Source organism: Mus musculus, chromosome 11 (genome assembly GCF_000001635.26).
Source record: "Mus musculus strain C57BL/6J chromosome 11, GRCm38.p6 C57BL/6J".
NCBI classification, from domain to species: domain Eukaryota; kingdom Metazoa; phylum Chordata; class Mammalia; order Rodentia; family Muridae; genus Mus; species Mus musculus.
Genome location: NC_000077.6, coordinates 32,286,577 through 32,312,696, shown reverse-complemented (window position 1 = coordinate 32,312,696; position 26,120 = coordinate 32,286,577). Strand labels below are relative to the sequence as shown.

The following is a 26,120-nucleotide window of genomic DNA, read 5'->3' as shown; positions in this document are numbered from 1 at the left end:
CATGCATATCTGTAGGCAGACAGGCAAGCTCAAAGCAGGAAAGCTGCCTGTAAAATCACACACCCAAACATATCATAATAAAGAGGATTCAGGAGTTGGTGGCTGCTTAATGATCTTTTTGAGGACTCCAGTAAAAACTCAAGCAATCCAATTACTCCATAAAGTGCAAAGAGAGTGCGATGGGAAGGACCTCCCTACCCGAGACCTCAGGGCTATGTTTCTTTCTCTCTCTCTCCTCTCTCTTTCTTTCTTTCTTTCTTTCTTTCTTTCTTTCTTTCTTTCTTTCTTTCTTTCCTTCCTTCCTTCCTTCCTTCCTTCCTTCCTTCCTTCCTTCCTTCCTTCCTTCCTTCCTTCTTTCTTTCTTTCTTTCTTTCTTTCTTTCTTTCTTTCTTTTTTTTTTTCGAGGCAGGGTTTCTCTGTATAGCCCTGGCTGTCCTGGAACTCACTTTGTAGACCAGGCTGGCCTCTAACTCAGAAATCTGCCTGCCTCTGCCTCCTGAGTGCTGGGATTAAAGGCGTGCGCCATCATGCCCAGCTAGGGCTACTGTTTCTAAGCAAGTCCCTCATCTTGCCTAAGGCAGAGCCTTGAGGAGCTATAAGAAACCCCAGAGAAGCAGGTACAACCAGTCTGTGCTGAAGCAAATTGTCTATCTCAGCAGGAAGAATAGGCTGGAAGGTTTTGATTAGTGCCGGGAGCCCAATAAGAAGCTAAAGGCATCAAAAGGGGTGGGACTTCAGAGTTGTGATGAGAGGCACAGGCATCACTCTCCTAAGGGACACACAGGCATCAACTGTCACCAGGTTGGAGACCCTTGCATCTCTGTGGCAGCCACGCTGGACTGTGACACATGCTGGGGCAGATGTGGTGTCTTTGACACAGTATGGACCCAGCTCCTGCCGCTCAGGAGCCCTGCGCTGTCGAGGCTGTCACTCAGTCTTGTGGAGCTTCCAGGTGCTTTTCAACAGCAGGAATGGTGACATCGCTAGTTTGGGGTGGGTGGCAGTGAGGGGTTGAAGGCAGGACAGTGAAGTGCCTTGAGGAACAACATAAGCAGGAGGAGGCATCGTGCTTTAGGGAGTGCTCCTGGAGGAGGAGTCAGTTACTAGAGAACCCTAGGCCAATGCTGAGTTTCACCAGAGATTCATTAGACCCCATTGCCTTGTGACTCTTTGTCTTCTGGGTGTGGGCACCTGGGGTAAATAATACCCTCTCCTTGACCTGGGTTTCCTGGTGATTGGGATGAAGCCTGTCCTGTCTGCCTCACAGGGGAAGGCATTGTAAGTGGATGAGGTGGTGGGCCTCGGAGGAGAGGACAGAGAGGGCCGTGCTCTGTAGCACCACTGGCAAGTTATGAGGAGGAGGGACTAAAGCATCTTTTCCTTGAGGCTGATGAGCTCTGGCATCATAACCACAGGTCTGCCTCCCATGCTCTGGACTTCTTCTGGAATCTGTAGGACAGTCTGTGACCATGAAAACAGCAGAAGGGACACAGTTCAAACCACAGGGGCTACAGTTCAGGAAAGAGGACAGGTCACTTGGAAGGACTATTTGACCAGGAGAAGTCACTGGGCCAGGGAGTCCACAATCTGGACTGGGAGTAGAGTTTCTAACAGGGCACTGAGCTGAGCACTGAGCTGTAGGCTGGCACGGGACCACAATATGGAAAAAAGGAAACACAGGGCAGCAATTCCAAGAAAGCTTCCAGAAGGCACAGAGGCAAGAGCTACAGAAACTAGTCCAGACCAGAGGAGCACACTCAAGACCAACAGATGAAATGCAGCCTGGGGGCAATGGAAACAAGAACCTCTTTGAGCAACCTCTTGATAAGTCAGTCTTGTCGTTCTGCCTGCTTGCAGCTTAGATTCAGATAAGTCAAATACCTTAATTCAGGGTGCTCAGAATGTAGGACAGGCAGAGGAGGGTTATGTCTAGGAGGAGGTGGTTGAAAATACACCATGGTAGCCATGAATGAGTGGTTGGACAGCTGAGATACGCACACTCTGTGCAATAGGGAACTAGAGAGGTCTTACAGTAATGGCTCTCAAGCTGTGAGTGACGACCTCTTTAGAGAGGGGGACATCAAACAATTCTTTCACAAGGGTCACCTAAGACCATCAGAAAACACAGATACTTAGCATTACGGTTCATAACAGTAGCAAAATTACAGTTATGATGTAGCCACAAAACTAATTTTGTGTTTGGGGGCCACCTCAACCTAAGGAACTGTATTAAAGGGTTGCAGCATTAGGGAGGTTGAGAACCACTGCCTTAGAGTATGTCCAGATCTTGGTACTCAGTGTCAAAAGACTCAGGACAGTTGCCAGGGACAATGTGTCAAGGCCAGTATGTCATGTGCCATATGTCATATTTACTTGAAGTTGGCGGAGAGTGGGCAGGAAGCACACATTTACTGGGAATTGTGCCGGGGAGTCTTTTGGCCTTCAGAGGAGGTGAGCAAGCTTCTTCCCCAGGTTGCTTCCTGCGGAGTGGGGCAGGAGACAGCAGTCAGCATTTCCCCTCAGAACACAGGAGTGAGGAGGGCAGGATGCTCCCTGAGGCAGCTTGGTGGGAGGGGCCTCCTGCACTTCCTCTCTTCTGCCTCCCTTCCCACTCCATTGTGTGGGTTGTCACAGTGACCTGTTGTTATATGCTCATGCCATTATGGCTATATCTTCATGATCATGCAAAATTTAAAATAATATGCTACAATACCAGTCCATAAAAAAAGGAAATTCTTAGTAAGTAATGGGCCAGGCATGGGCTGCAACCCTGGAAGACAGTGGTGGGGGAATCTCCAGTGATCTTCAGAGCAGCTTGGAGCAAGGATCAATATTCCTTTTTTTATCAGCCAAGAAAGATGCCCAGGATCATTTGGAATCTCGTGTCTCCAGGCATGACTGGCATCCATCCATCCATCTATCCAGGTCTGGCCAGTTCCATAGCTTTGAACTCCAGAGCCAGTGCCACTCACCTAGGCCTGACACTGGCCTGCTCACCCATGTGTGGCCTTGGGTTCCGTGGGCCTGCAGTTCATCTTGATGCAGAAGCTGTGCTGTCTTTCAGATGTCCAGAGGGTTTAATGAGGTGTGTCCGCTCTGATCAAAGAGACAATAGAATCCCCAGAGCATGGAGTTGCTCTCCCCGAGTCCCACAGGTGGAAGAGGATGGGGAAGAGGCATGTTTGTGGACTGTCAGGCATGTCTTTCTTCACTATTGCTGGTGTTGTCCCCCTCCCTGTTGAGAGCACACTCCCTCCTCCTCTCCCTCTGACCCCCCCGTGCACACTCAGGAAGTATGGACAGAACCAATCAGCCTAGAGAGGGTTAGACCCATGGGGAGGAAACTCACACTTTTTAGGCCTGTGGACTTTGCCAAGATCTCCAGAAGCAGTCGATTTGGGTACCGGGAGGGTGATTTCCTGTGGGAAAATGTGAGGCATTTCCACTAATAGCTGGATAATTGGGGCCCAGTGAGGGCCACAGCACATATGATGTCATTCTGTCTCTCTGGCCTTTGGGTCTTAGGGACCTTCTGGGAAAGTGGTGGGGGATGAAGGTCTAGAGGGCAGAAGCTCTGGAAGGGACCACAGTTAAAAATTAGAAACAAGTTTCGGGTGGGTGCGGACTGTGGCCAAGAACGGAGCAATTGAAGCAGGCTAGCCTAGGGAATAAATTACACATCAGAGTCATGGTGGGGCAGGGACCAGGAGGTTGGAAGGACAAATGGGCAATGAATAGGGCATGAACAGATTGCTGGGATTCCTGGGAGCCACTGAGCCCGTGGATGAGTATGTGTGTGTGTACATGTGCTTATGTATGTGAATATATGCATGTGTGTGCATGTGTGTGTGTGTGAGTCTGTGTGTGTGCATGTGTATGTGAATGTATGCATGTGTGTGCATGCATGTGTGTGCATGTGTGTGTGCGTGTCTGTGTGTGAGTGTGTATATGTATATGTATGTGCATGTGTATGCACATGTGTGCGTGTGTGTGTGCACATGCCATTGTGTGTGAATATGCATGTGTGTGCGTGTGTATGCCTGTGTATGTGTATGAATGTGCATGTGTATGGAGGTGTGTGTCTGGGTATATATGTGCATGTGTGTGCATGCTTTTGTGGATGTGTATGCATGTGAATATGTATACACGTGTGGGTGTGTGTGCTCACTGTGACCCTGGATACAGTCCATGTAAGACTCAGTTGTCATTCTTGATTCATGTCAATTTGGGCTACTATCTTGATCTTTCTAAGACTGTACACTGTCAACTTCCAGCTCATCCTTGCTAACAAAACTCTGCTTTAACTGGGGTGACAATACAGGCAGCTGGAACATCTGTTTGCCTAACTTCCCTCACAGCTGAGGGTTGCCTAGCCAACATAGCCTTAGGTCCCTTCTAAGGAAAATGACTATGGTCTCTTTGAGACCCTGGGGTACCTAGCCTGGGCCTGCTCCATGAACAGTACCCTGACAAAGCTGACTTCTGCCATGTTCTAAGTCTGTCTCTGGCATGGCCACCCAGAGTTGCTCCCAACCCCCACAGGGCTTTCTTTGCTGTCTCAGATTCTATAAACCCTCCACCCAGCCTCCAAGCCATTCTTCCCAGGACCCTGCAATTATTCATGAGTCCCTGTCCCCCACCCCCTACCTTGGGCCCTGGGGCCAGCTGTTTGGACTCAGCCCACCACTTCCAGCCTTGCGTGACTTTTCTCTGCAGTTGTTTCTCAGTATGGGCAGGGGAGGTTCCCAAGCTCCCTACGGGTACTAAGATCCACAGGTCTACTAAAAGCAGCATAGTGTTTGCGTGTAGCTTATACTTTAAGCCATCTCTAGATGGCTCACAGCACCTATGGAGGAGATGTGAATGCAGCTATTCTTAGACTGGCTTTTGGGGACAGCGGTGATATTTCAGAGTCCCTACATGTCTTATACAGATGCATATGGACATAAATATTTTTGATCAAGGTTGGTTGTATCTGCAGAGGCAGGGTTGACATATATGGAGGTCTGGCAGTGTAGAAGACTTGGGACAGCCACCTCCTGCCCTTACTGCCTGAGTGTGTGTGTGTGTGTGGGTGGGGGTGGGGGGGCATTGGTAAGGCTTAGTGCAGAGCTGGAGCTATTGAAGATACCAGTCCTTCCAGGACAAAGGGCAACAAACAACCTGGGCTGGCTCCTTAGCCTCCCAAACTGTCAGTCCTCTCCTCTGGTGCCTGGCCTCTCTCAAGCTTTTGCAGTTCCATGTTTGTCTGTCCTCGGCTTGGGATGCCCTCTGCTTCCTGGCATCCGTCTTCACCCACCTGCTTCCTCTTGGTAGTTGGGAAATGATTTCTTTTGTCCCATTCTCTAGGAAGCCACCCATGGCTCAGCCCTCAGCCCCGGGGTTGCACAGCCTCTGGGCCTGCCTTGTTACTGTGATCACCAGTCTCTCATAGCCCCTGTCTGAGCTCCTTAGGGCCCCATACAGTATCCTCACCCTCTCCACCCCTAAGCATCCTCAGAGACTATCTCTCCACAGCTGGCAGACTGATGTAGATATGGCCCTGTGCTGTGCCAGATCCTAAGCTTCTGCTGTGACTGCTGGGAAGGCTACTTGAATGTGTCACTTTAGCTGAGCCACTGAGCCCAGCTTATCCCATAGAGTCTAGATGTTGCCATAGGCACTTTTTAGAGGCCACTAATACATGGAAGACATCGCCCCTAATCTCATGGGAGTACACACTGTCTCCTGAAACCCTGAAAGCAAAGACTGATACCTCTTTCCTAAGATTGGGCACTCCATCTGCACCAAAGAACAATAGCTCTCCATTCTAGTGGCCACTTTCCAGATTCAGAATATGCCACCCCTAAATCATGAGACAGTGCCATAAGTGAACCCCTCCCTATTGCTTCCACCAGTCTCCTTCCCCTGGAGAAATAGACAGTCATTGAGGGGGAAGGAGATCATGTTTCATGGCCAGGGTCAGGTAGGGCTCAGCAGAAGGGCCAAGGCGACAGTCCAAGTAGCCTCAACTGACCTGATCCTCCTGACCTAACACTGAGTACCACCTCAGACTCAGACTTTCTGGGCCAAGAGAGCTGACCATCATGGCAGCCCCTTCCCAAGGAGCTGATGTACAGAGATACACAGAGAAAGGGGGAGGATAACCCTTGCAAACCAGCAGCTGCAGAGCTCAGTCCTCTGTGTGTTACATGGCCATTGCCAATTTGAAACTAGAGCATCTTTGATCACCCACACAAGACCCTCACAAGATCTGGTCCTTTGACAGTCCCTCATGGCAGGGAGAAGGGCTCGTGAGTCAGAAGAACGTGTGCAGGAGGACTCATCAGGTTCTCACCCCTACCTCTGATAAACCAGTTATAAAGAGTTGCTGTGGGCAAAGACTCTTCTTATAGTCGTAGGAGCTGTAAGTTGCCCATATTCTTGTGAGTTAAATTCAGTGGCCCATTAAACAAGACTTGGATGGAATTGTTTCTGGATCTTTTGTTGGCATCTCTCTGGGATGAGCAGACATTTGTTCATGTCTCCCCAGAAAGGTCACAAAACACAAGCTCTTTTTTTCTACTTCTTGGCTATGTGACCAGTCACCTTCCTCTCAGTCTTATGACCTCAAATTCCAACAGTAATGGACTGGTTAGATACATGATGATATAAGCAAAGACAAATCAGGACCAAAGTCAAGAGATCTACTGGTAATTAGCTTAGGAAAGTCTTCGAGATACATGTATAAAGAAGGGCAGGCTAGTACAATGTCTGCTGCTTTTGTATAAGGAAAGAGGGATTTAAGAATATATTCTAGAGCCCAGGGGATAGCTCAGTGATAAAGCACATGCTTGTGGTCTGGCACACATATGTGTGCATGCATGCACACACATCTTAGTTACGGTTCTATTGTTGTGAGAAGATACCATGACTATGACAACTCTTATAGAAGAAAGATTTAATTGGGAGCTTAATTACAGTTTCTGAAGTTTAGTCCATAAACATCAATGGGGTGGAAGCAGACAGGCATAGTGCTAGACCAGTAGCTGGAAACTTTACATCCTGATCCAAAGGCAGCAGGTGAAGAGACAGAGACAGAGACAGAGAGAGAAAGGCAAAGATATACAGAGAGAGAGAGAGAGAGAGAGAGAGAGAGAGAGAGAGGCAAAGACATACACACAGAGAAAGACAGAAAGACAGAGAGACAGAGAGACAGAGGCAGGAGAGACAGAGAGAGGCTGGGCCTGCCAAGGCCTTTTGACGCCTCAAAGCCCCCTCTCAGTGATACACTTCCTCCCTGCCAGACCTCCTAATCATTCTCAAGTAGGTCCACTGACTTGTGCCTAAGTATTCAACTTATGTGAGTCTATGAGGGCCATTTGTATTCAAGCCACCACACATGTGTATGTACACACACACACACACACACACACACACACACACATGCTCTCTGCCTGTCAACTTTTTTATTTTTTAATCAACTTGACACATACCCAGCCATACCTGGACAGAGGCTGTATTGCAGACACGTCTGTAGGGCATATTTTTGGTTGCTGATTGATGTGAGAGTGTCTCCTCAAATGTGGCTAGAACTATCCCTAGCTGGGTGGTCCTGGCTGTATTAAAAAGGTAGCAAACCTAGGGAAGTAAGCAGTTAGTACTCCCATGCCGCCCCTGCTTCGGTTTCTTCTGAATTCGCCCTCGAGCTCCTGCTTTTGCTTCCCCCAATGATGGATCCGTAAGCAGAAAACCCAACCCAACCCAACCCAACCCAGATCCTTCCCAACCCAACCCAACCCAGATCCTTCCCACCCCAATCTGGCCCTGCTCACCATGTTTATCACAGAGACAGAAGTCAAATGAGACTCCCCACCTCCTTAGTTGAAAACTTAGAGATAATGGTCAATTTTTACACAGTGAAATAATTCAGAGATCTGTGTATCTTGAACCCATTTCTCCTCAACAGCAATGTTTTGCAAAACAAATCTTTTGGCACTTTAGATGTGAAGGGTGGACATAGTGATGGGCACCAGTGTTTTAAAGGGGGGATGTGGGGACCTCTGGTGGCCCAAGGCTTTTCCTCTGCTGCCTTCTTTCCCTCCAAGAGAATGAACATTCTATTGTAATGGAATACCTTTGAAGACCTTGTTCCCAACCCTTTGGCCATTACCCTTGACATGGCTGGAGCCATCCCAAGATAGTCAGCTGCCCGACAAGGTCTTCATAGAATACGGTGGCGGTGCCTGTCATGTGACTAGTTCTCACCAATGTAATGTGGACGCAAAGGGTAAGTAGTGGATTGCCATTTTCCTTTCTCCTGGTCTGCTATTTGCATGTCACTATGAAAGCCCTGAGGTCACACAATGGTGGAGAGAAGCCGAGATCTGTTTCCAAGAGAAAGCACTGGCAAAGGCCACCTAGGAGACCTACAAACCCGGAGTGTGAGCATTGAGTTTTGCAGGAGGGAGAGAGAAGCATACCACACACAAAAGAGGGAATCAGCATCGTACCACGGTCATCATCACTCTGCTTCAAACATTGTAGCTCATTTCCCACTGTTTTTCCACTGCTCTGCCCTACCTTTGAAATTACCTGCTGGAATATTACAAAGTAGTCCCCCAACATGGTGCATAAAAACAAAGAAGGAAGTGTTCTTTATTGTGCTGAATGAAGAGGCTGTGGGGTCATCGGTCCGGGCAGGCAACTGCACCTGGCTGATGCAGGGGATGCTTGCAGTGTCTACAGCCATGGGCAAGAACATACCAGTCTTTCTTTGAGCTGTGTGGTGAATAGAGGAAGTGTCGGGGCTCCAAGTTCAAGAGTGCCAAGCCTTACCTGCCAAGAGACAGATATCTGTTCTCCAGGCCCAGATGCACCCAGCCACACCCACCCACCCACCCCAGTCTCCATTTTCCCTCTTTTCATTACTTAGTAGGGATCTGGAGCAGGGTGTTTTGGGGCCCTGTACTTGGCCTTGGTCCCAGTCAGGGCTAGGTGTTTCAGAGCAAGGTTAGCAGGAACAGAACAAGCAGGCACAGAGGGATGGATGCTGGAACTCAGGGCCTATCAGGAATCTACCAGGCATGCAAACCTCTGTCAGTCCCACCCAAGTTGATGACCCTCGGAGGCAGGCAAAGCTCTGTGGTTAGAACCTTCAAGAGACCAGAGGGATTGAGCCCATTCAAAGAACCATTATTGTGCAGAGGCACTGAGTAGGCTTTCAGCTAAGTCACTTCCCCTTAGTCAGGTTTCCTCCTTAGACAGGTTCCTTTAGAACCTCTACCTTCCTGTCTTGAAAACGATGGTGGATCAGCTTTCCTGGGTTTTGGGTATGCCAACTCTGTAGGGGTAAAGCCTGGAGTCCATAGGTAGGGCCTTGCTGATTCACAGCCACAGCAGCAGAGCTCCTTAGCAACAGTGAGGATGCTGGCAGAGCTCCTTAGCAACAGTGAGGATGCTGGCAGGCCCAGTAGCACCCTTCCAGAGAGTGGGTAAGGCCTGAGGGTGCCTCTTTTGGGGAAGAAAGGAAAATGCACGGAGCCAGGGCTTTCTCTTGAAAAAGCTAGGTCTACTTTCCCATGTCAGAGGAAGAGTGTGGGTGGGTGGATCCTGTAACTCCCAGACTCTTTCCTGGAAGGCCCAGGGCTGGCAATCAAGTACTCACTCCTTGGAGACCAGCCTCACAGCTGCCAGGAGAAAACAGCTGTGTGGCTTCCCCTCACAGGGGAAAGACTTCAGTCCTGTGGAAAGCAGGGCAAGATGTGACAGAAAACAGGAACTCCAGACACCTTCTCCAGCCAGAATGAAGTAGGTTCCAAGTGGGCTACAGTGCTTGCTGGCTGTGGAGCCATGGGCACTGGCCTGCTTCATCTCTCTTGGCCTTACTTACACCAAGCTTTACAGGTGGACAATGATGCCCATGTCACAGGGATAGGATAGGAAGAAAATATAGTGTCCCAGGGAACTCTCATGGAACCTCACTCACCCTAATTTCTTCTACACCATAAGCAGTTATTGTGCCGTATTGTATTGTTTTTTTTTAAAAGACTGTAATAATTTTTTATTGCTACAATAATTTAGAAATACTTGCAATGGTTCTCTCTGCTGCAAAAGCGCTCATGTATCCAGAGGGCCTGTGTCTAGACTCTCTACCCTCCATTCCCTCCTGAGGATTCCCTCTCTATGTCTGTCTCTGCTACAAACCCCGTACGGCCTCCCCTGGACCCCACCTGGTACAGCCTCCCCTTCATTTTCCAGCCACAGAAATACAGTCACCATGGGAGTGACGCAGACTGGCCCATCTTCTTTCTATGGTGGCAGTTGCTCCATTCTTCATCACTGCATGTCAGCCTATTGTCCTTCAGTTCCTAATTCATGGATTCAGCCATCTGTGCATCAGAGGTATCCAGAAAAATAACTGTGTCTGTGCCAAACCTGAACAGGCTGCTTCTTGCTGTTGTTCCTAAAAGACCCCAGGCCACTGTCTCCTCCACATTTGCATTGAGTAGATAAGAGCCAGATAAAGGATGAGCCATCTAGAGCAGGTGTAAACCCTCTTCATGTGTAGAAGGATGTAGAGTCAGATTCGGATTCATGAGGGTCCTGGATACCCGTAAATGCTGGTGTATGCTTTCTATAGGATGCCTGAGTAAGGTCCAGCCATGGGTCTCCTTCATTCTTAACATCCTAGTGGCATTGCTAGGACAGACCCATCTCAGACCTCAGCAGAAGACCTCACTTGAATTCAACCCATGGTTCCCAAAGAAAAGTCTGGTTATGCCTGAATCAGGTGGTATAACCCAATATTCTCCTTCAGCTTGTCCATCAGCCTATACTTACCTGTGCTGACCTTGGCATTTGGGGACACACCTGTCATACATATACAGAGGCATCACACACCAGGTATACATGTACAGCAGCACCACACACTAGGCACATATGTACACATGTACAGCAGCATCATACTCCAGGTAAACATGTACAATGGTACCACACACCAGTCATAAACGTACAGTGGCATTCAAAGGCAAGAACACATGTACAGCAGTATCACACACCAGGCACACAAGTACATTGGCATCACCCACCAGGCACACATGTACAGCAGCATCAAACAGGAGGTGCACATGTACACATGTACAATTGTACAGTGGAATCACACACCAGGTACATGTGCACAAGGGTATCAGCCACCAATCATAAATATACACTGGCATCAAATTGCAAGAAAACATGTACAGCAGCATCATACACCAGACACACATGTACAAAGGCATCACACACCAGGCACACATGTATAGAGGTATCATATACCAGTCATATTATACAGTGGCATAAAACCCCATAAACACATGTACAGCAGTATCATACATCAGGCTCACATGTACAGCAGCCACACACACCAGACACACATGTACAATAGCACTACATGCCAAGCACACATGTATATTAGCATCACACACCAGTCACACATATACAGTGACATCACAACTAGGAAAACCTGTAAATTGGCATCACACACCATATTCACATGTACAGCGGCATACCACACCAGGCACACATTACAGAAGCATCACATACAAGTTACACATGTACAGTGGCATCATATATCAGGTACACATGTACAGCGGTATCACACACCAGGCACACATATACACATGTACGGACACATCACACACCAGGCATACATGGACAGAAGCATCACACACTAATCATAAATAAAAAGTGGCATCACAACCAAAGAACACATGTACAGCAGCATCACACATCAGGCACACATGTACAGCATTATCAAACACCTATCATACATACACCGAGGCATGACACACCAGGCTCAAATGTACAGCAGCATCACACACCAGGCACACATGCACAGAGGCAATGCAGCCCTGGGGAAGTTTACTCAAACATTGTAAGCTTTAGGAAGGGCATGACTGGAGAATAAGCTGCCCTGCTTCCTCAATTCAGCATTACTTGAAGTCCAGTGCAAAAGTCACATGACCCAGACACGTGTCCAAGGAGACATGCATCTTTTTCGCCGCTGAAGTCTCCAGGATAGTGCCTGGCGAGAGTCACCAGCAGACAGCAGCTGAAGAACTGAAGAAAGAGAACCGCCCCGCCTTGCATTAATTTCTTCCCTACACCAAGCCTTGAAGGGACCCACATCTCCAGCAACCCGGGGAGAGCTCAATACAGGACTCACCTGGAAGTTAGCAGGGTCCACACAGAGCTTGTGCGCATGTAGATCACTGAGAGCAGACAGAGAAGCAGGCAGGTCGTCCAGGTGCTGGGTAGCGAGAGTCAGTGCATCGGCCACCTTTTGGGCATGGGCTTTAACCTGGCTAGAGCCTGGCCTCAGGTCCAAGTGTGGGAAGTAGGTTTTGGTGGAGGGGAAAGCCACGAAGGTCCTATAGGAAAACAGGGTTGGGCTCAGCCGGACCCGGAGGTACAGAGAGCCCGTCTTCGCCCCGCAGTCCGTTGGAAGATGAACCCGAGGGCGTACCTCTCCAAGGCCTCGGTCGTGTAGATTCCGACATTGCTGCCCATCTTCTTCCAGAGCGCAAGGACCAGCCACTGATCATCCTGGGACCGAGCCATCTTCAATGAACTGAGCCTTGCGCTCTGCCCCCTGGCTGAGCTCAAAGATGTCCTGAAACACAAGAGGCCGCCAGGGGGCGCTGCATCGTTCCAGGATGCCTAGGTGTTCACAGATTCTGGTTCAGCTTTGAGCCCTCTGTTTCCCTGGGCTCCCTCTCCAAGCCTTTCATTTTAAAGTGTTTACTACATGCACATTGGCATCTAATATGTACTATCGATTACAATGGATTTTAGTGTCCATATGGCACTGTCAGCTCGTCCTGCTTCCCGAGTCCTTCGGAAACTTCACAGATTTTCCTTTCTTATTCATTATTGAAAAGGACTGAGTGTAATTCTCTTGTCAGGAGCCCATACCCATACTTGGTCTTCTCTCTCTCTCTCTCTCTCTCTCTCTCTCTCTCTCTCTCTCTCTCTCTCTCTCTCTCTCTCTCTCTCTCTCTCTCTCTCTCTCTCTCTCCCGGAGCACGTCTCCTTTCGTTAAATATCATAGTTAAATCTACATTTAAAGGGGATGGAGAAATGGCTCAGCAGTTGAGAGTACTAACTGCTCTCCCAGAGTACCTGGCTTTGGTTCACAGCACAAACATGCCTGCTCACATTTGCCTGTAAATTCAGGTCAGGTAGATCCAAGCCCTCTTCTGTCTTCCACAGTCATACAAGAGATGCACAGATATCCATGCAGCCCAAACACCCACACGTGTGAAATAAAATGAAGGAAATTTAAATCTACATTAAAAATCCCTTTTAATCTGGGTCTTGTGGCACAGGTACAGGTTAATCTTAGCACTTGGAGGCAGATGTAAAAGGATGTCTGTGAGTTCAGGACCATCCTGGCCTACATATGGAACTCCAGGCCAGCAGTGCTACATAATGAGACCCTGACTCTGCCTAAACCACTTCAGATAAAAATCCCCTTTAATACATTCCAACTGTGGGGGCTGGAGAGATGGCTCAGTGGTTAAGAAGATGGGACTGCTCATCCAGAGGTCCTGGGTTCAATTACCAAGAATTACATGGTGGCTCAAAACTATCTGATGCCCTCTTCTGGTTTGTCTGAAAACTGCTACAGTGTACTTACATAGTTAAAATGAATAAATAATTCTTCAAATAAATAAAATCTAAGTCTGTTTCAAAAATATATTCTTATCAGAGCTGTGAGAATTAAGTAGATGAAAAATATTATATGCCTGGGTCATAGGGAAAATTCCTTTTGGGACAATGAACTTAAGAGTGCGTATTATATATTTCAGTGATGACAGCAAGAATCTACGAAACACTCTTGGTGAGTATAACATCAGTACACTAAAGATTCTGTTCTTTAAAAAGGGGGAGGGAGAGCTGGAGAGATGGCTCATTGGTTAAGAGCACTGACTGTTCTTTCAAAGGTCATGAGTTCAAATCCAAGCAACCACATGGTGGCTCACAATCATCTGCAATGATATCTGATGCCCTCTTCTGGGGTGTCTAAAGACAGCTACAGTGTACTTACATGTAATAAATAAATAAGTATTTTTTAAAAAGATTCTATTCTTGTGTGTGTGTGTGTGTGACTATGTTCAGGCTCCCAAGTTCTGGAACTAGAACTATGTGGAACAAAGCCCTGTGCATTATAGCAATCCTGGATTTGTACACCTCAATGACATCACCTTCATCCACAAGCTTGTGCAGTCTTCACTACTATGCATTTTCAGAACTTTTACTAACTGAAATAAAACCTCTAGCCCACTACCTGTAACCATCCAACCTCCACCAAAAGGCTCTGTCAACCAGGAGGCTACATACTGTCGCTACAGATTCCCCCAGTTTTGATATTTTACAAACATGAAGCTATGCACTGTGTGACATTTGTTCTGTTGGTTTCTTCCACTTGACTTTTTTTTTTTTAAGGATCAGACACATTGTATAAAAAATTTACACTTTGCTCTAAATAGCTGAAGAATATTCTCATGTAGGGGTACAAATGTACCTCAGTTAGTAGAATGCTTGTGTATGTATGTATGTATGTATGTATGTAAGTACATATACTAGCCTTAGTTCAGTTCCCAAGCAATGCATAAACTGGACATGAAGGCACATATCAAAAACCCAGCACTCATGGGGTAGAAACAAGAGGATCAAGAGTTTCAGGGCATCCTTATCTATATAAAAGTTTTTGAGGCCAGACTGTGCTACATGAAGCCTTATCTGAAAGAAAAAATGGAAGAAAGAGAGAGAGAGAGAGAGACAGAGAGAGAGAGAGAGAGAGAGAGAGAGAGAAGAGAAGAAAGAAAGAGAGAAAGGAGAAAGAAAGAAAGAAAGAAAGGAGAAAGAAAGAAAGAAAGAAAGAAAGAAAGAGAGAGAGAGAGAGAGAGAGAGAGAGGGAGGGAGGGAGGGAGGGAGGGAGGGAGGGAGGGAGGAAGGAAGGAAGGATGAAAGGAAGGAAGGAAGAAAGAGGACAAGAGCAGGCATTTTTATATGAGTTACCCATTGCCTACCCACATGCTCATGTGATGTCTATTTTTCACTGTTTTTCTAGTAGATCCCACACTGGAGTACCAGCGACATTAAGGAGTTCACTCCCTGAGAGGGCCTGTGATAAGGACCCTCCAAAGACGATCTTTGGCTTCTTTGGCTCAAGGAGAAGACACATGGCTGTCAGTGGAGGGCTTGGGAGGGACTGCTGCCCAGACTCAGAAGACATATGTGTGTGTGTAGGCATCCAATTATGCTTTTTGCTCTGAACCTTGTCTTTACTGCCCCATGGCTAAATGAGCTAGAAGCGTCCCCACACTAAACATGACACCTTTGCAGACGCAGAGAACCAGGCATGCAGGCTTCTTCCTACTCAGGCTTTATTCAAAGACCAAGAGGTACAGGTGCAAGGGAGAGAAGAAGGGCATGGCCAGAAGGCAAGCCCCGCAGAAGGCAGCTTAACGGTACTTGGAGGTCAGCACGGTGCTCACAGAGGCAAGGAATTTATCCAGAGAGGCATGCACCGCGGGGGTGAAATCGGCAGGGTGGTGGCTAGCCAAGGTCACCAGCAGGCAGTGGCTCAGGAGCTGCGGAGACAAAGTGGACACCCTGATGCCTCTGCTCCCCTTCCTGGGACCACTATGTTCCCTGCCTTGGGCACGAGGACCCCCAAGCCCTTCCTAGGGGTCCCAGATGCCGCCTGCCAGGTCCCAGCGCATACCTTGAAGTTGACGGGATCCACACGCAGCTTGTGGGCATGCAGGTCGCTCAGAGCAGACAGGGCACCGGGCAGGTCATCGAGGTGGCCTGCAGCATTGGCCAGAGCATCGGCGACCTTCTTGCCGTGACCCTTGACCTGGGCAGAGCCGTGGCTTACATCAAAGTGAGGGAAGTAGGTCTTGGTGGTGGGGAAGCTAGCAAACATCCTGGGAGAAGGAGAGAAGAGAAGTTGAGGTCACAGAAAAGCATAGTTAGAAGCTGCCCACTGAGCGAGTGCCAGGTCCATATTGGATCCTGTGATCCTTACAGATCAAGGTCCTGTTCTCACCTTTCCAGGGCTTCAGCTCCATATTCAGCACCATGGCCACCAATCTTCCCCCAGGCAGCCTTGATGTTGCTTTTGTCTTCCCCAGAGAGCACCATGGTTTCTTCCTGAGTCTGTCAGAATCAGAAGTGTCTTGGACCTGCAGCAAGTAGCACTTATATGCCCTCCAAGGGCGTGTCCTCCAGGCAGGGTGGACACGCCCTTGGAGCAGTTCTCATTGGCTGGTTTGTGCTTGCTCTACCCAGTAAAACTTGTTAGGGCCCCTGAGATTCTGGGGCTGGGTTGTGCTTCCCCTGGGTGCAGGGAATCCTTATCAGTTGCCCGGACACACTTCTTACCCCTTACTACGTCTCCAGTGATGGCAGTTTGGGAAGAAGTTAGTATCCTCCTACCTTGGTCAGAGAAGCAAGTCCCTCAAACCAAACTGAGCAGCGCCCATCCCCCCACCTCTCCCTCTGGGTCCCTGTTTCACACTTTCCTTTCTGGCCTCAGCCCCAGCCCCTGGATATGAGATAAAGAAGGATAAGATGCTAGCACCCCATAGAGACACTCTCTTTCTCTCTTTTCTCCCCTCTTTCCTCTCTCTTCCTCTTTGTCCACTGTCTCCTCCCCTGGCTCCTCCTTTCTTGTCTTTTCCCTCTTTCTCCTTTTCCTCTTTTTATGTGAGCAGGTCTTGCTCTAGTTTCCAGGCTGGCCTGGAATCCTTTGGCTCAAGTGAATCTGCTAGCTCATCTTTCTGGGTCCAGGGAACTGCAGGAGCAGCTCGCCAGACTCCTCCTTCAGACTTGCATCTTAGCTGCCCTGTGCTACCATGGATCAATAAGGAAATGCTCTGAGCTGGTTTTGGTGACACATATGGAGAGCCTCAGGTCCTGGTAGGCTGAGGCAGGAAGATTGCTTGAGCCCAGTAGTTTAAGGTCAGCTTCTGCAAAGAGAGACCTCATGTTTATAACAAAAGCAAACAATAACACAGAAGCTGGGATGTAAGTGAATAGTGGAATGTTCGCTTTGCATGAGGAAGGTTCTGGCTTCAGTCCCTAGCACTACAAAAATAAATAGACTATAAGAGCAAGAGGTAGTGGTCAGTTGAAAGTCCTGGGCTCAGTTCTAACCTTCTTGGCTTGGGTGAGGGAGACAGTAGAGGGACCAACTTCCTAAACGAAATAACAACAACAATAACAACAACAACAACAAAATGTGTATGGGCGATCTAATTAGCTATTCATTCACTCTCTTTTTCTTTTTTCTCTCAATTTTCTTTTTCTCTTCCCCTCCCCTTCCACCTATATCTTTTCTTCCTCTTATGTGTGGAAAACTGTTCTTCTGTGATCTATGTTGTATGCTCTTCTCCCTTAATGCAGCTTCAGAAAGGTCCCTGGGACAGGACTTTTGACTATACTCTCTATTGGCATGTCATGAACACAGACAACTCACATATACATACCCGTTACTCATACTAAGAGGTGCAGGTGTATTACTGGATGCAGGGCGTGGCCATGAGCCAAAGAATGAGGGCTGTGTTACAAGTCTGAGATTTATGGTACCTGGAGGTTAGTACTGTCTTCACAGCAGCAAAAAGCTTGTCCGTGGAGGTGTGAACCTCAGGGGTGGATAAATCCGGTTGTTACTTGATCATGCTTGTACTGAGCATGCTTGGCTCAGGAACTATGGGGAAAGGAAACATGGGTCAGTGGCTGTATACACCACAGGAGGTTCTCTCGTATTAGGTGAAGGACCAACAATACCTCAGAGCCCTGCTCACTCCCCTGCCCAGCCACCAGTCACCTCAGGGTTGATGGGGTCCTCATGTAGCGCCTGGACAGGAGGAAACTCTGGGCTGACATGACAGTGCAAATGTTACCTAGGTGGCCTGCCCAGTTGTTGAATGTATATGCCACCTCTTGCCTTGGGCTGCTACCAGGGCAGAGAGGGACTCATGTCTTAGTTAAGGAAGTAGGTCTTGTAGGAGGCAAAACTGTGGAGTGTCTTCAGAAAGAATAAAGTTCAGGGGCAGAGGATGAGGGAAGGGCAGCTTTGCCCTCTGGAGACTGGGCAGGGCAGAAAGGTTCCCTTGCCTCTCCAGGGCTTCTGTGCTAACATAGGTACTGTTTGTCCTGATCAGGACTTATCTTCTTTAGTAAGTACCCTAGTGGGCTCATTACTAGAGTGTGCTTCAGTACCAGATTGCTGGATGCACACAGAACTGGGCAATTTATATCTAGGTAGGGTGGGCATGTGTGAGGGCATCAACTCTCAGCTTGGCCACATCCTTGGCTACTTCCAGCTTACACCGCAGGGTAGTGTCCATGGTGAGCTGGCATCACCTTGTTCACTGACCCCAGCCTTAGGTTCAGATGGTTCGTCCCCTTTCCTGCTCCTGCTCCCCTAGAGACAGGTGTCTGGAAAGAAAACTTGGGCCTTTGTCTGGGGCACAGAAGCTCAGCCTTTGGCCGAACTGTCCCGCATCATTTCGCCTAGTCTGTGCCTAACGTCTATGCAACCCCCAACTCAGGCTTCGTACTGGCTCTGAGGACAAGAAGGATAAGATGTTGGGGGACTTAGAGGTAGAAGGAATGGCTGCCCCTGGCTGTGGTAGAGGTGGTGGGCTGCTCCTTGGGGGTGGAGTTTCAGGGAAGGGCTCCCCTCTTTCTGGATACTGTTTGAGTCTCTCCTCCTTGAGATTCTTACATGGTGTCTTAGTCATAAAGCAGTCAAATTCCTCTCCTTCTCACCTTCCTTTTCCCTCCTCACTCTTCTCTCCTTTCTTCTCCCTATCCCTCCTGCACTCCTTACCGCCCTCCTCTCCTGTCCTCCACACACCATCCTCCCTTTCTCTCTTCCTCCCTTCCTTCAACCCTCCTTCCCTTCAGAGTCATCTTTGTTTACACTGAGTGAAGACACTGGGCTCATTCCCAACGTTTACTTCTGCCTTTTCTGGGTAGAGCGATATGACAGAGTGACTCTTCCTACTGATAACACAAAAGGGTGTGAAAGCCTGGGTGGACTTCAGCTTCTTCCTTCCTTCCTTCCTTCCTTCCTTCCTTCCTTCCTTCCTTCCTTCCTTCCTTCCTTCCTTTTTCCTTCCTTCCTTCCTTTCTTTCTTTCTTTCTTTCTTTCTCTCTCTCTCTCTCTCTCTCTCTCTCTCTCTCTCTCTCTCTCTCTCTTTCTTTCTTTCTTTCTTTCTTTCTCTCTCTCTTTTTTTTTTCCAGACAGGGTTTCTCTACATAGCTCTGGCTGTCCTGGAACTCACTCTGTAGACCAGGCTGGCCTCTAATTCAGAAATCTGCCTGTCTCTGCCTCTCGAGTGCTGGGATTAAAGGCATGCACCACCACTGCTCAATTTAGCTTTTTTCTTATGTGTTTTTCTACACACAAATAAAAAGGAGGTGGCTAGGGCCGGGCAGTGGTGGCACACGCCTTTAATCCCAGCACTTGGGAGGCAGAGACAGGCAGATTTCTGAGTTTGAGGCCAGCCTGGTCTACAGAGTGAGTTCCAGGACAGCCAGGGCTACACAGAGAAACCCTGTCTCAAAAAAAAAAAAAAAAAAAGGAGGTGGCTGCAGAGATGACTCAGCACTGAAGGATGCTTGCTGCCCTTTCTGAGGGCCTGTGTTTGGTTCCCCAGACTCAAATGAGGTGGATCAGAGCTACCTGTGACAGTAGCTCCAGCTTCTGGAGATTTGACACCCCACTTGTGACCTTCGTGGTACACACACACACACACACACACACACACACACACACACGGCCTACATAGAAACATTTATGCACATAATCAAAAATATAATGAACATGATTCGGCTGTAAGGAAAGAAGTCTACAGGGAGAGGAAGGAACTACCTAGGGGTTCAGAGCAGTCCTTGCCCAGAAACTAGGGAACGTGGTACAGTGAATGTGGTGTTTGCCACCTCCCGGGAAGCTGTATCCACTGCAACTTACACTGGCTCCTTCTGAGAAAAGCCTGGAAAGTTAGATCATGTTCTAGAATACACTAGCCAGGCAGACTGGGATGCCAGCCTGGAGCCAGTGGCCTTCAAGCCAGGACAAGGATATTTCTGGATGCTGCTAAGAGCCAGGGAAGCAGAGGGAAATCTCAGGAGGGAAGCTTCTGTGCCCGAGACCAGAGCTCAGACTCCTTTCTGACCAGCTGCATCTTACAGCAGCCTGCTGCTTAACAGCACTTGCATTCAGACCGAAGCTACTACCCCCATCTTTCCCCAGCCCGCGCCTGCACAGGCAACATTGCTGGGCTAGTCGAGGATGCAGTACACAAATATACACTCACTGTTTATGTTTGTTTTTAAAGACAGAGTCTCCCTGGCTTGGAACTTGCTCTGTAGACCAGGCAGGTCCTGAACTGACAGCGATCTCTCTACTCCTGCCTTGGGATGCTCTGATTAAAAACGTGAAAGCACACCCATCCCTTTCCATTTACTTTGATAAGATTTTTGTCATATGCTATTTGTTCCTGAAGTTTACCTCATTATTTTTTTAGAGATTTATTTAACTAAAGAATATATAGCTGGTTGTAGTGGCTGAAGGTTTTAATCTGAATACAGAAGATTAGAACGCAGAGGTAAGTGGATCTTGGTGAGTTCCGGGCTAGGCTAGTGTAAAATTGAGTTCCAGGACAGTCAGGAAGTCATACAGAGAAATCTCCCCCCCCTCCCCCTATATGTGTTTATGTATATGTGTGTGTGTCTGTGTGTATGTCTGTGTGTGTGTCTGTGTGTGTATGTGTGTCTGGGTCTGGGTATGGGTATATGTGTATGTGTATGTATTGGTTTTTGTGTATGGATGGCTGTTTAGAGCACTTGCTGCTCTTGTGGAGGACCTGGATTCAGTTTGCAGAACCTACAGTGGTGGCTCATAACTATGTATAACTCCAGTTCCTGGAGACCTGACACACTCTTCTGACCTCTATGGTCACCAGGCACAAACTTGGTGTGCAGCCACAAGCAGGCAAAACATCCATACACATAAAACAATTAAAGATGATTTTATCTGCCCGGCAGTGGTGGCGCGCGCCTTTAATCTCAGCACTTGGGAGACTGAAGCAGGCGAATTTCTGAGTTCAAGGCCAGCCTGGTCTACAGAGTGAGTTCCAGGACAGCCAGGACTACACACACACACACACACACACACACACACACAATGCCTTTGTGAAGTTGTCAGTGGAAGAGTAGAAGCCAGAGGCATCAGATTTCCCTGCAACACTCCAGCCTTCCTTGTTTATTTATTTCTTTAATTTTAATTTTGAGGCAAGGCCTCAACAAGAGCCCTTGTTGGGTTTAGTACTCACTGTGTGGAATACTGTGGTCTTGAACTCACAGAGATCCACCAGCCTCTGTCTTCAAGATGCTGGATTAAAGACGTATTCTACCACACATTGCCCTGTTTTGTTTTACAATGTGTGACAGCCAGGGCTGCAGAGATGGTTCAGAGCCTAGGACCGCTGGCTGCTTTCCCACAGGACTTGGGTTTGATTTCCAGAACCCCCATGACAACTCATAACCATCTCATCTTGAGCTCCAGGGGAATCTAACGTATTAATCCAAAGTTACCAAGCTTCTAAACTTATGTACAGAAATGGGTCTATGTCTGTAGCACCAGCTTCTAGACTGCAAGGACACAACATGCAAAACATCCATACAGGTAAAAAATATAAAATTAAGCCCGGCGGTGGTGGAGCAAGCCTTTAATCCCAGCACTTGGGAGGCAGAGGCAGGTGGATTTCTGAGTTCGAGGCCAGCCTGGTCTACAAAGTGAGTTCCAGGACAGCCAGGTCTACACAGAGAAACCCTGCCTCGAAAAACCAAAATAAATAAATAAATAAATAAATAAATAATTATATATAGAAAGAATTTCAAGCCAGCCTTATCTACATGGCTTGTTCCAGATCAGTAGAGATAACTGTAAGAACTACCCATCAGTTTTAGTGTCCATCTGTGCATGTGTGAATGCTGGTGCCTGTGGAGTACTGAAGACAACATGGAATCAATCAATCTCCTTTTTAAAAAGATTTATTTATTTATTATTCATTTGGGTAAACGGCAGCTGTCATCAGACACACACTAGAAGAGTACATTGGTCACCATTACAGATTGTTGTGAGCCACCTGTGGTTGCTGGAAATTGAACTCTGGGTGTCTGGAAGAGCAGACAGTGCTCTTGACCACTGAGCCATCTTTCCAGTCCCCAATCAATCTACTTGAAGCTGCCATCATAGGTGGTTATTAGCATCTGATGTTCAGTTCTGGGAACTGAACCCAGGCCCTCTGCAAAAGCATTACATGCTCTTCCTGCTGAGTCTTTTCTCCGACCCCCTCTTCTGCACGTTTGACTCTATGTGAGTATCTACATCGAAGTTTGTGCTGTCGACATAGAACTGTATCTGTAGATGAGTTCGGACTCTTGGTGACTTTGGGTGAATGTAGTGCTTACTAGTCCCCACTGTGTGTTAGGAACATCAGTTAATCCTATTTAGTAAATTTGGTGAATAAGCCATAAAAACAAGACATGGAGCAGTACTTCCCCAAGACCTCTATCTCATTTCCCCGGTCAGGCTCCTTCCTGCCTTGTGTTTTGCCCTGAATTCTCGTGTCTTTTCTAATTTACAGCTGTAAGATTAAATAAATGCTTCCCCCACCCCAAGTCACTTCTGGTCATGAGGTTTTATCACAGCAATAGAACCCTAACCAGGACAACTGTCTAAAACATACCCAGTAGCAGGCAGGAGAAGTCCCCTGTGAGCTGCTGGTCAAGGGAATCTGAGAGACTCCAAAAACAACATGCGCTCTTGCTTTTCCGTTTTTCTGTCTCCCAGAGAGTTAAGGGAAGTCCTTAGTGATGGAGACACCTTGCGCTTTGGACATGGGACTCAAAAGACTCATGCTGGATCTGACCTGAAGGCTTCCTCACTGACGACTGGCCTTCATTGTACAGAAAGGTGCTATGCAAAGTGCCGAGGGAGGCGTGCAACCAATGGTTCTACAAAGCTCTCCCTGCTATGAACCAGAGCAATGACCAGCATGGCGAGATATGCCTGGGGGCGGGAGGGTAGGGGTACTCATTCTTGGCAGTAACCAACAGCTGCCTAATTGGATGTAAGCCTGCTCAATGATGGCGGGTGGGGGGGAGTCCACTCTGTCAGTGTTTTTCCCATGTCATAGAAGTTTGTCATGCATGTGCCATAGTAGGAGATGATCTCACAGCTCCTTCTACTTTCTCATACCGGACAGTTTGCCTCATGTCCAGAAAGAACTGAAGGCCTGACTAATGGATGTTCAGGGCATGTTCCTTAGCCTGAGAGGTAGCCAATGTGCAGGTTAAAAAAATCAGTTTTTTTTTTTTTTTTTTTTTTTTTGCCATGAATATGATAGACCTTAAGCAGCCAGAAGAAACTACCTGCCTTCTCTGAAGTCCACTGAAGGTAGGATTGGAGGGCCCAGTGCCACCTTTCTACACGACAGGCTTTGGTGCTAGACAAACCTTATTCTAAGATATTGAGTCTGGCATACAGTGCTTTAACTCCAGACCTCCTGACACTGAAGTCCCTAATACACATACCCTGGGCATGGCAGGGTTGGGCAGGCAGCAGTTCAATGATTAAATGTCTCTAGGACAGTGCCCAGTGTGTCCTGGACATCCACTGACACCCTCATTCAGCATTATCAATACTGTGAATCCCATGTGGATCCAGGCAGGTGACTGCCTTGCAAATAGGACCAGGCCTAACCCATCTGGATCTGAGCAGAGTCTAGAGAATGACCAGAGTGGAAGCCCAGGAGAGGGTGATGACTGGGGGGCACACACCATTGTTTTGAACATTGTCACTTATGCTGACTTGTGCCCTCAGTTTCCATCACCTTTCTGAGAGACAAAGCCACAGTTCTGTAACTGATGTGGCCAAGGCTAAAGGCATGGATTTGTACCTCGATGTCATAGGACCCAACAGCGGAGACCCCTGAGCTTCCTCTGTTGCTTGAGAATATGTGAAGGTGCTAGGACTGATCCTCCAGCTGCAGTGGGACTCCTGGTACCACCCAACCCATGACCCTTTGGAAGTGTGGTCTATAAAGCCTTCCTTTCTACTCTGTTCTCGCTAGGCAGCGAGAGCCAGTTCATTCACTGTGGGCATGTCTCTTTCCTAGTTAGCTACAATTTGTGCAGCTTGGAGCACTTTGACACAGGAGACCCCCCCCCCTTCCCATCTCAAACACAGAACACAAACAAACAAAAGGTCAAATAAAAATAAAAAGAACCCAGGTTGAAGAGATGGCTCAGTGGTTAAGAGCATTGACTACTCTTTTGGAGGTCCTGAGTTCAATTCCCAGCAAGCACATGGTGGCTCACAGCCATCTGTAATGAGATCTTATGCTTTTTTCTGGTGTGTCTGAAGACAGCGACTGTGTACTCATATACATAAAATAAATAAACCGAAAGAAAGAAAGAAAGAAAGAAAGAAAGAAAGGAAGGAAGGAAGGAAGAAAGAAAGAAAGAAAGAAAGAAAGAAAGAAAGAAAGAAAGAAAGAAAGAAAGAAAGAAAGAAAGAAAGAAAGAGAAAGAGCCACTCTGGAGCCAGGTATGGTAGGTAAACCAAGGTGGGTGGGGATTGGGGGATGGTTTGGAGAAAGGGGTGGAAACAGAAGGATCAGGAGTTCAAAACCAACCTATTTTTTAGTATGGATTTGAGAGACCAGCCTGGGTTACATGAGAACATGAAATTTATCTCAAAGGCAAAAACACAATAAAACAATACAAACAAGGGATGGCTGCCTCCCATATGAGATCTGAGACACCAGCTTATCTGTACTTTCAGTCTCTTGGAACCTTGTTTAGGAGTACTGGACGCGGGGAGTATATTTCTCTCGTGCCCCTCTGCGTCCAGGACAACAATGCAGCCCTGGGGAGGTTTACTCAAACATTGTGAGCTTTAGGAAGGGCATGGGTGGAGACTATAGAACCCTGTATCCCCAATTCAGCGATATTTGGAGACCAGTGCCGAAGTCACGTGACCCAGAAACTTGTCCAAGGAGGCATGCATCTCTGGGCTGAAGTCTCCAGGATAGTGCCTGGCGAGAGTCACCAGCAGACAGTGGCTGAAGAACTGAAGAAAGAGAACCGCCACGCCTTGCCTTAATTTCTCCCCTACACCAAGCCTTGAAGGGACCCACATCTCCAGCAACCCGGGGTGAGCTCAATACAGGACTCACCTGGAAGTTAGCAGGGTCCACACAGAGCTTGTGCGCATGTAGATCACTGAGAGCAGACAGAGAAGCAGGCAGGTCGTCCAGGTGCTGGGTAGCGAGAGTCAGTGCATCGGCCACCTTTTGGGCATGGGCTTTAACCTGGCTAGAGCCTGGCCTCAGGTCCAAGTGTGGGAAGTAGGTTTTGGTGGAGGGGAAAGCCACGAAGGTCCTGTAGGAAAACAGGGTTGGGCTCAGCCGGACCCGGAGGTACAGAGAGCCGGTCTTCGCCCCGCAGTCCGTTGGAAGATGAGCCCGAGGGCGTACCTCTCCAAAGCCTCGGTCGCGTAGATTCCGACATTGCTGCCCATCTTCTTCCAGAGCGCAAGGACCAGCCACTGATCATCCTGGGACCGAGCCATCTTCAGTGAACTGAGCCTTGCGCTCTGCCCGCTGGCTGAGCTCAAAGACGTCCTGAAACACAAGAGGCCGCCAGGGGGCGCTGCATCGTTCCAGGATGCCTAGGTGTTCACAGATTCTGGTTCAGCTTTGAGCCCTCTGTTTCCCTGGGCTCCCCCTCCACGCCTTACATTTTAAAGTGTTTACTGCATGCACATTGGCATATAATATGTACTATCGATTACAATGGATTTTAGTGTTCATTTGGCACTGTCGGCTCGTCCTGCCTCCCGAGTCGTTCGGAAACTTCACAGGTTTTCCTTTCTTATTCATTATTGAAAAGGACTGAGTGTCAGGAGCCCGTACCCATACTTGGTCTTTTTTTTTTTTTTTCTCCTGGAACACGTCTCCTTTCGTTAAATATCAACATAGTTAAATCTGCATTTAAAGGGGATGGAC

General features: G+C 48.0%; 3 protein-coding genes and 1 long non-coding RNA gene across 8 annotated transcripts; all 4 read right to left on the bottom strand.

Moving 5' to 3' along the window:
* Window positions 1-463: 463 nt before the first annotated feature.
* On the bottom strand, window positions 464-7,748 carry Gm46275. Of its 5 annotated transcripts, none has more exons than XR_001780176.1 (4): window positions 7,486-7,748; window positions 3,350-3,419; window positions 2,374-3,096; window positions 464-1,461 (listed from the first exon to the last, which is right to left on the bottom strand). It is a non-coding gene; the product is annotated as a predicted gene, 46275 (long non-coding RNA). The 5 variants fall into 5 exon arrangements; XR_001780178.1 differs by lacking the exon at window positions 464-1,461 and having other exon boundaries at window positions 2,350-2,480; window positions 2,973-3,096; XR_001780179.1 differs by lacking the exon at window positions 464-1,461 and having other exon boundaries at window positions 2,350-2,480; window positions 2,998-3,096.
* Window positions 7,749-11,823: 4,075 nt separating this feature from the next.
* Window positions 11,824-12,628, bottom strand: Hbq1a (hemoglobin, theta 1A). Its single transcript, NM_175000.2, has 3 exons — window positions 12,485-12,628; window positions 12,185-12,389; window positions 11,824-12,078 (listed from the first exon to the last, which is right to left on the bottom strand). The coding sequence occupies exons 1-3, from the start codon at window positions 12,577-12,579 to the stop codon at window positions 11,941-11,943; spliced, it is 438 nt and encodes a 145-aa protein (NP_778165.1). The 5' UTR covers window positions 12,580-12,628; the 3' UTR covers window positions 11,824-11,940.
* A 2,758-nt stretch (window positions 12,629-15,386) lies between these two features.
* Hba-a2 (hemoglobin alpha, adult chain 2) lies at window positions 15,387-16,205 on the bottom strand. The gene is made up of 3 exons (NM_001083955.1): window positions 16,079-16,205; window positions 15,752-15,956; window positions 15,387-15,617 (listed from the first exon to the last, which is right to left on the bottom strand). The coding sequence occupies exons 1-3, from the start codon at window positions 16,171-16,173 to the stop codon at window positions 15,489-15,491; spliced, it is 429 nt and encodes a 142-aa protein (NP_001077424.1). The 5' UTR covers window positions 16,174-16,205; the 3' UTR covers window positions 15,387-15,488.
* Window positions 16,206-24,784: 8,579 nt separating this feature from the next.
* On the bottom strand, window positions 24,785-25,733 carry Hbq1b (hemoglobin, theta 1B). Its single transcript, NM_001033981.3, has 3 exons — window positions 25,590-25,733; window positions 25,290-25,494; window positions 24,785-25,183 (listed from the first exon to the last, which is right to left on the bottom strand). The coding sequence occupies exons 1-3, from the start codon at window positions 25,682-25,684 to the stop codon at window positions 25,055-25,057; spliced, it is 429 nt and encodes a 142-aa protein (NP_001029153.1). The 5' UTR covers window positions 25,685-25,733; the 3' UTR covers window positions 24,785-25,054.
* Window positions 25,734-26,120: the final 387 nt, after the last annotated feature.

What these genes read in the sequence shown, in the direction of transcription:
- Hbq1a (NM_175000.2), bottom strand. Translation starts at nt 12,579, where the DNA reads ATGGCTCGGTCCCAGGATGATCAGTGGCTGGTCCTTGCGCTCTGGAAG. An exon ending in ACGACCGAGGCCTTGGAGAG is followed by an intron (nt 12,390 to 12,484) that starts GTACGCCCTCGG and finishes GTTTTCCTATAG; the next exon opens with GACCTTCGTGGCTTTCCCCT. An exon ending in TGGACCCTGCTAACTTCCAG is followed by an intron (nt 12,079 to 12,184) that starts GTGAGTCCTGTA and finishes CTCTTTCTTCAG; the next exon opens with TTCTTCAGCTGCTGTCTGCT.
- Hba-a2 (NM_001083955.1), bottom strand. Translation starts at nt 16,173, where the DNA reads ATGGTGCTCTCTGGGGAAGACAAAAGCAACATCAAGGCTGCCTGGGGG. An exon ending in GGAGCTGAAGCCCTGGAAAG is followed by an intron (nt 15,957 to 16,078) that starts GTGAGAACAGGA and finishes TCCTTCTCCCAG; the next exon opens with GATGTTTGCTAGCTTCCCCA. An exon ending in TGGATCCCGTCAACTTCAAG is followed by an intron (nt 15,618 to 15,751) that starts GTATGCGCTGGG and finishes TTGTCTCCGCAG; the next exon opens with CTCCTGAGCCACTGCCTGCT.
- Hbq1b (NM_001033981.3), bottom strand. Translation starts at nt 25,684, where the DNA reads ATGGCTCGGTCCCAGGATGATCAGTGGCTGGTCCTTGCGCTCTGGAAG. An exon ending in GCGACCGAGGCTTTGGAGAG is followed by an intron (nt 25,495 to 25,589) that starts GTACGCCCTCGG and finishes GTTTTCCTACAG; the next exon opens with GACCTTCGTGGCTTTCCCCT. An exon ending in TGGACCCTGCTAACTTCCAG is followed by an intron (nt 25,184 to 25,289) that starts GTGAGTCCTGTA and finishes CTCTTTCTTCAG; the next exon opens with TTCTTCAGCCACTGTCTGCT.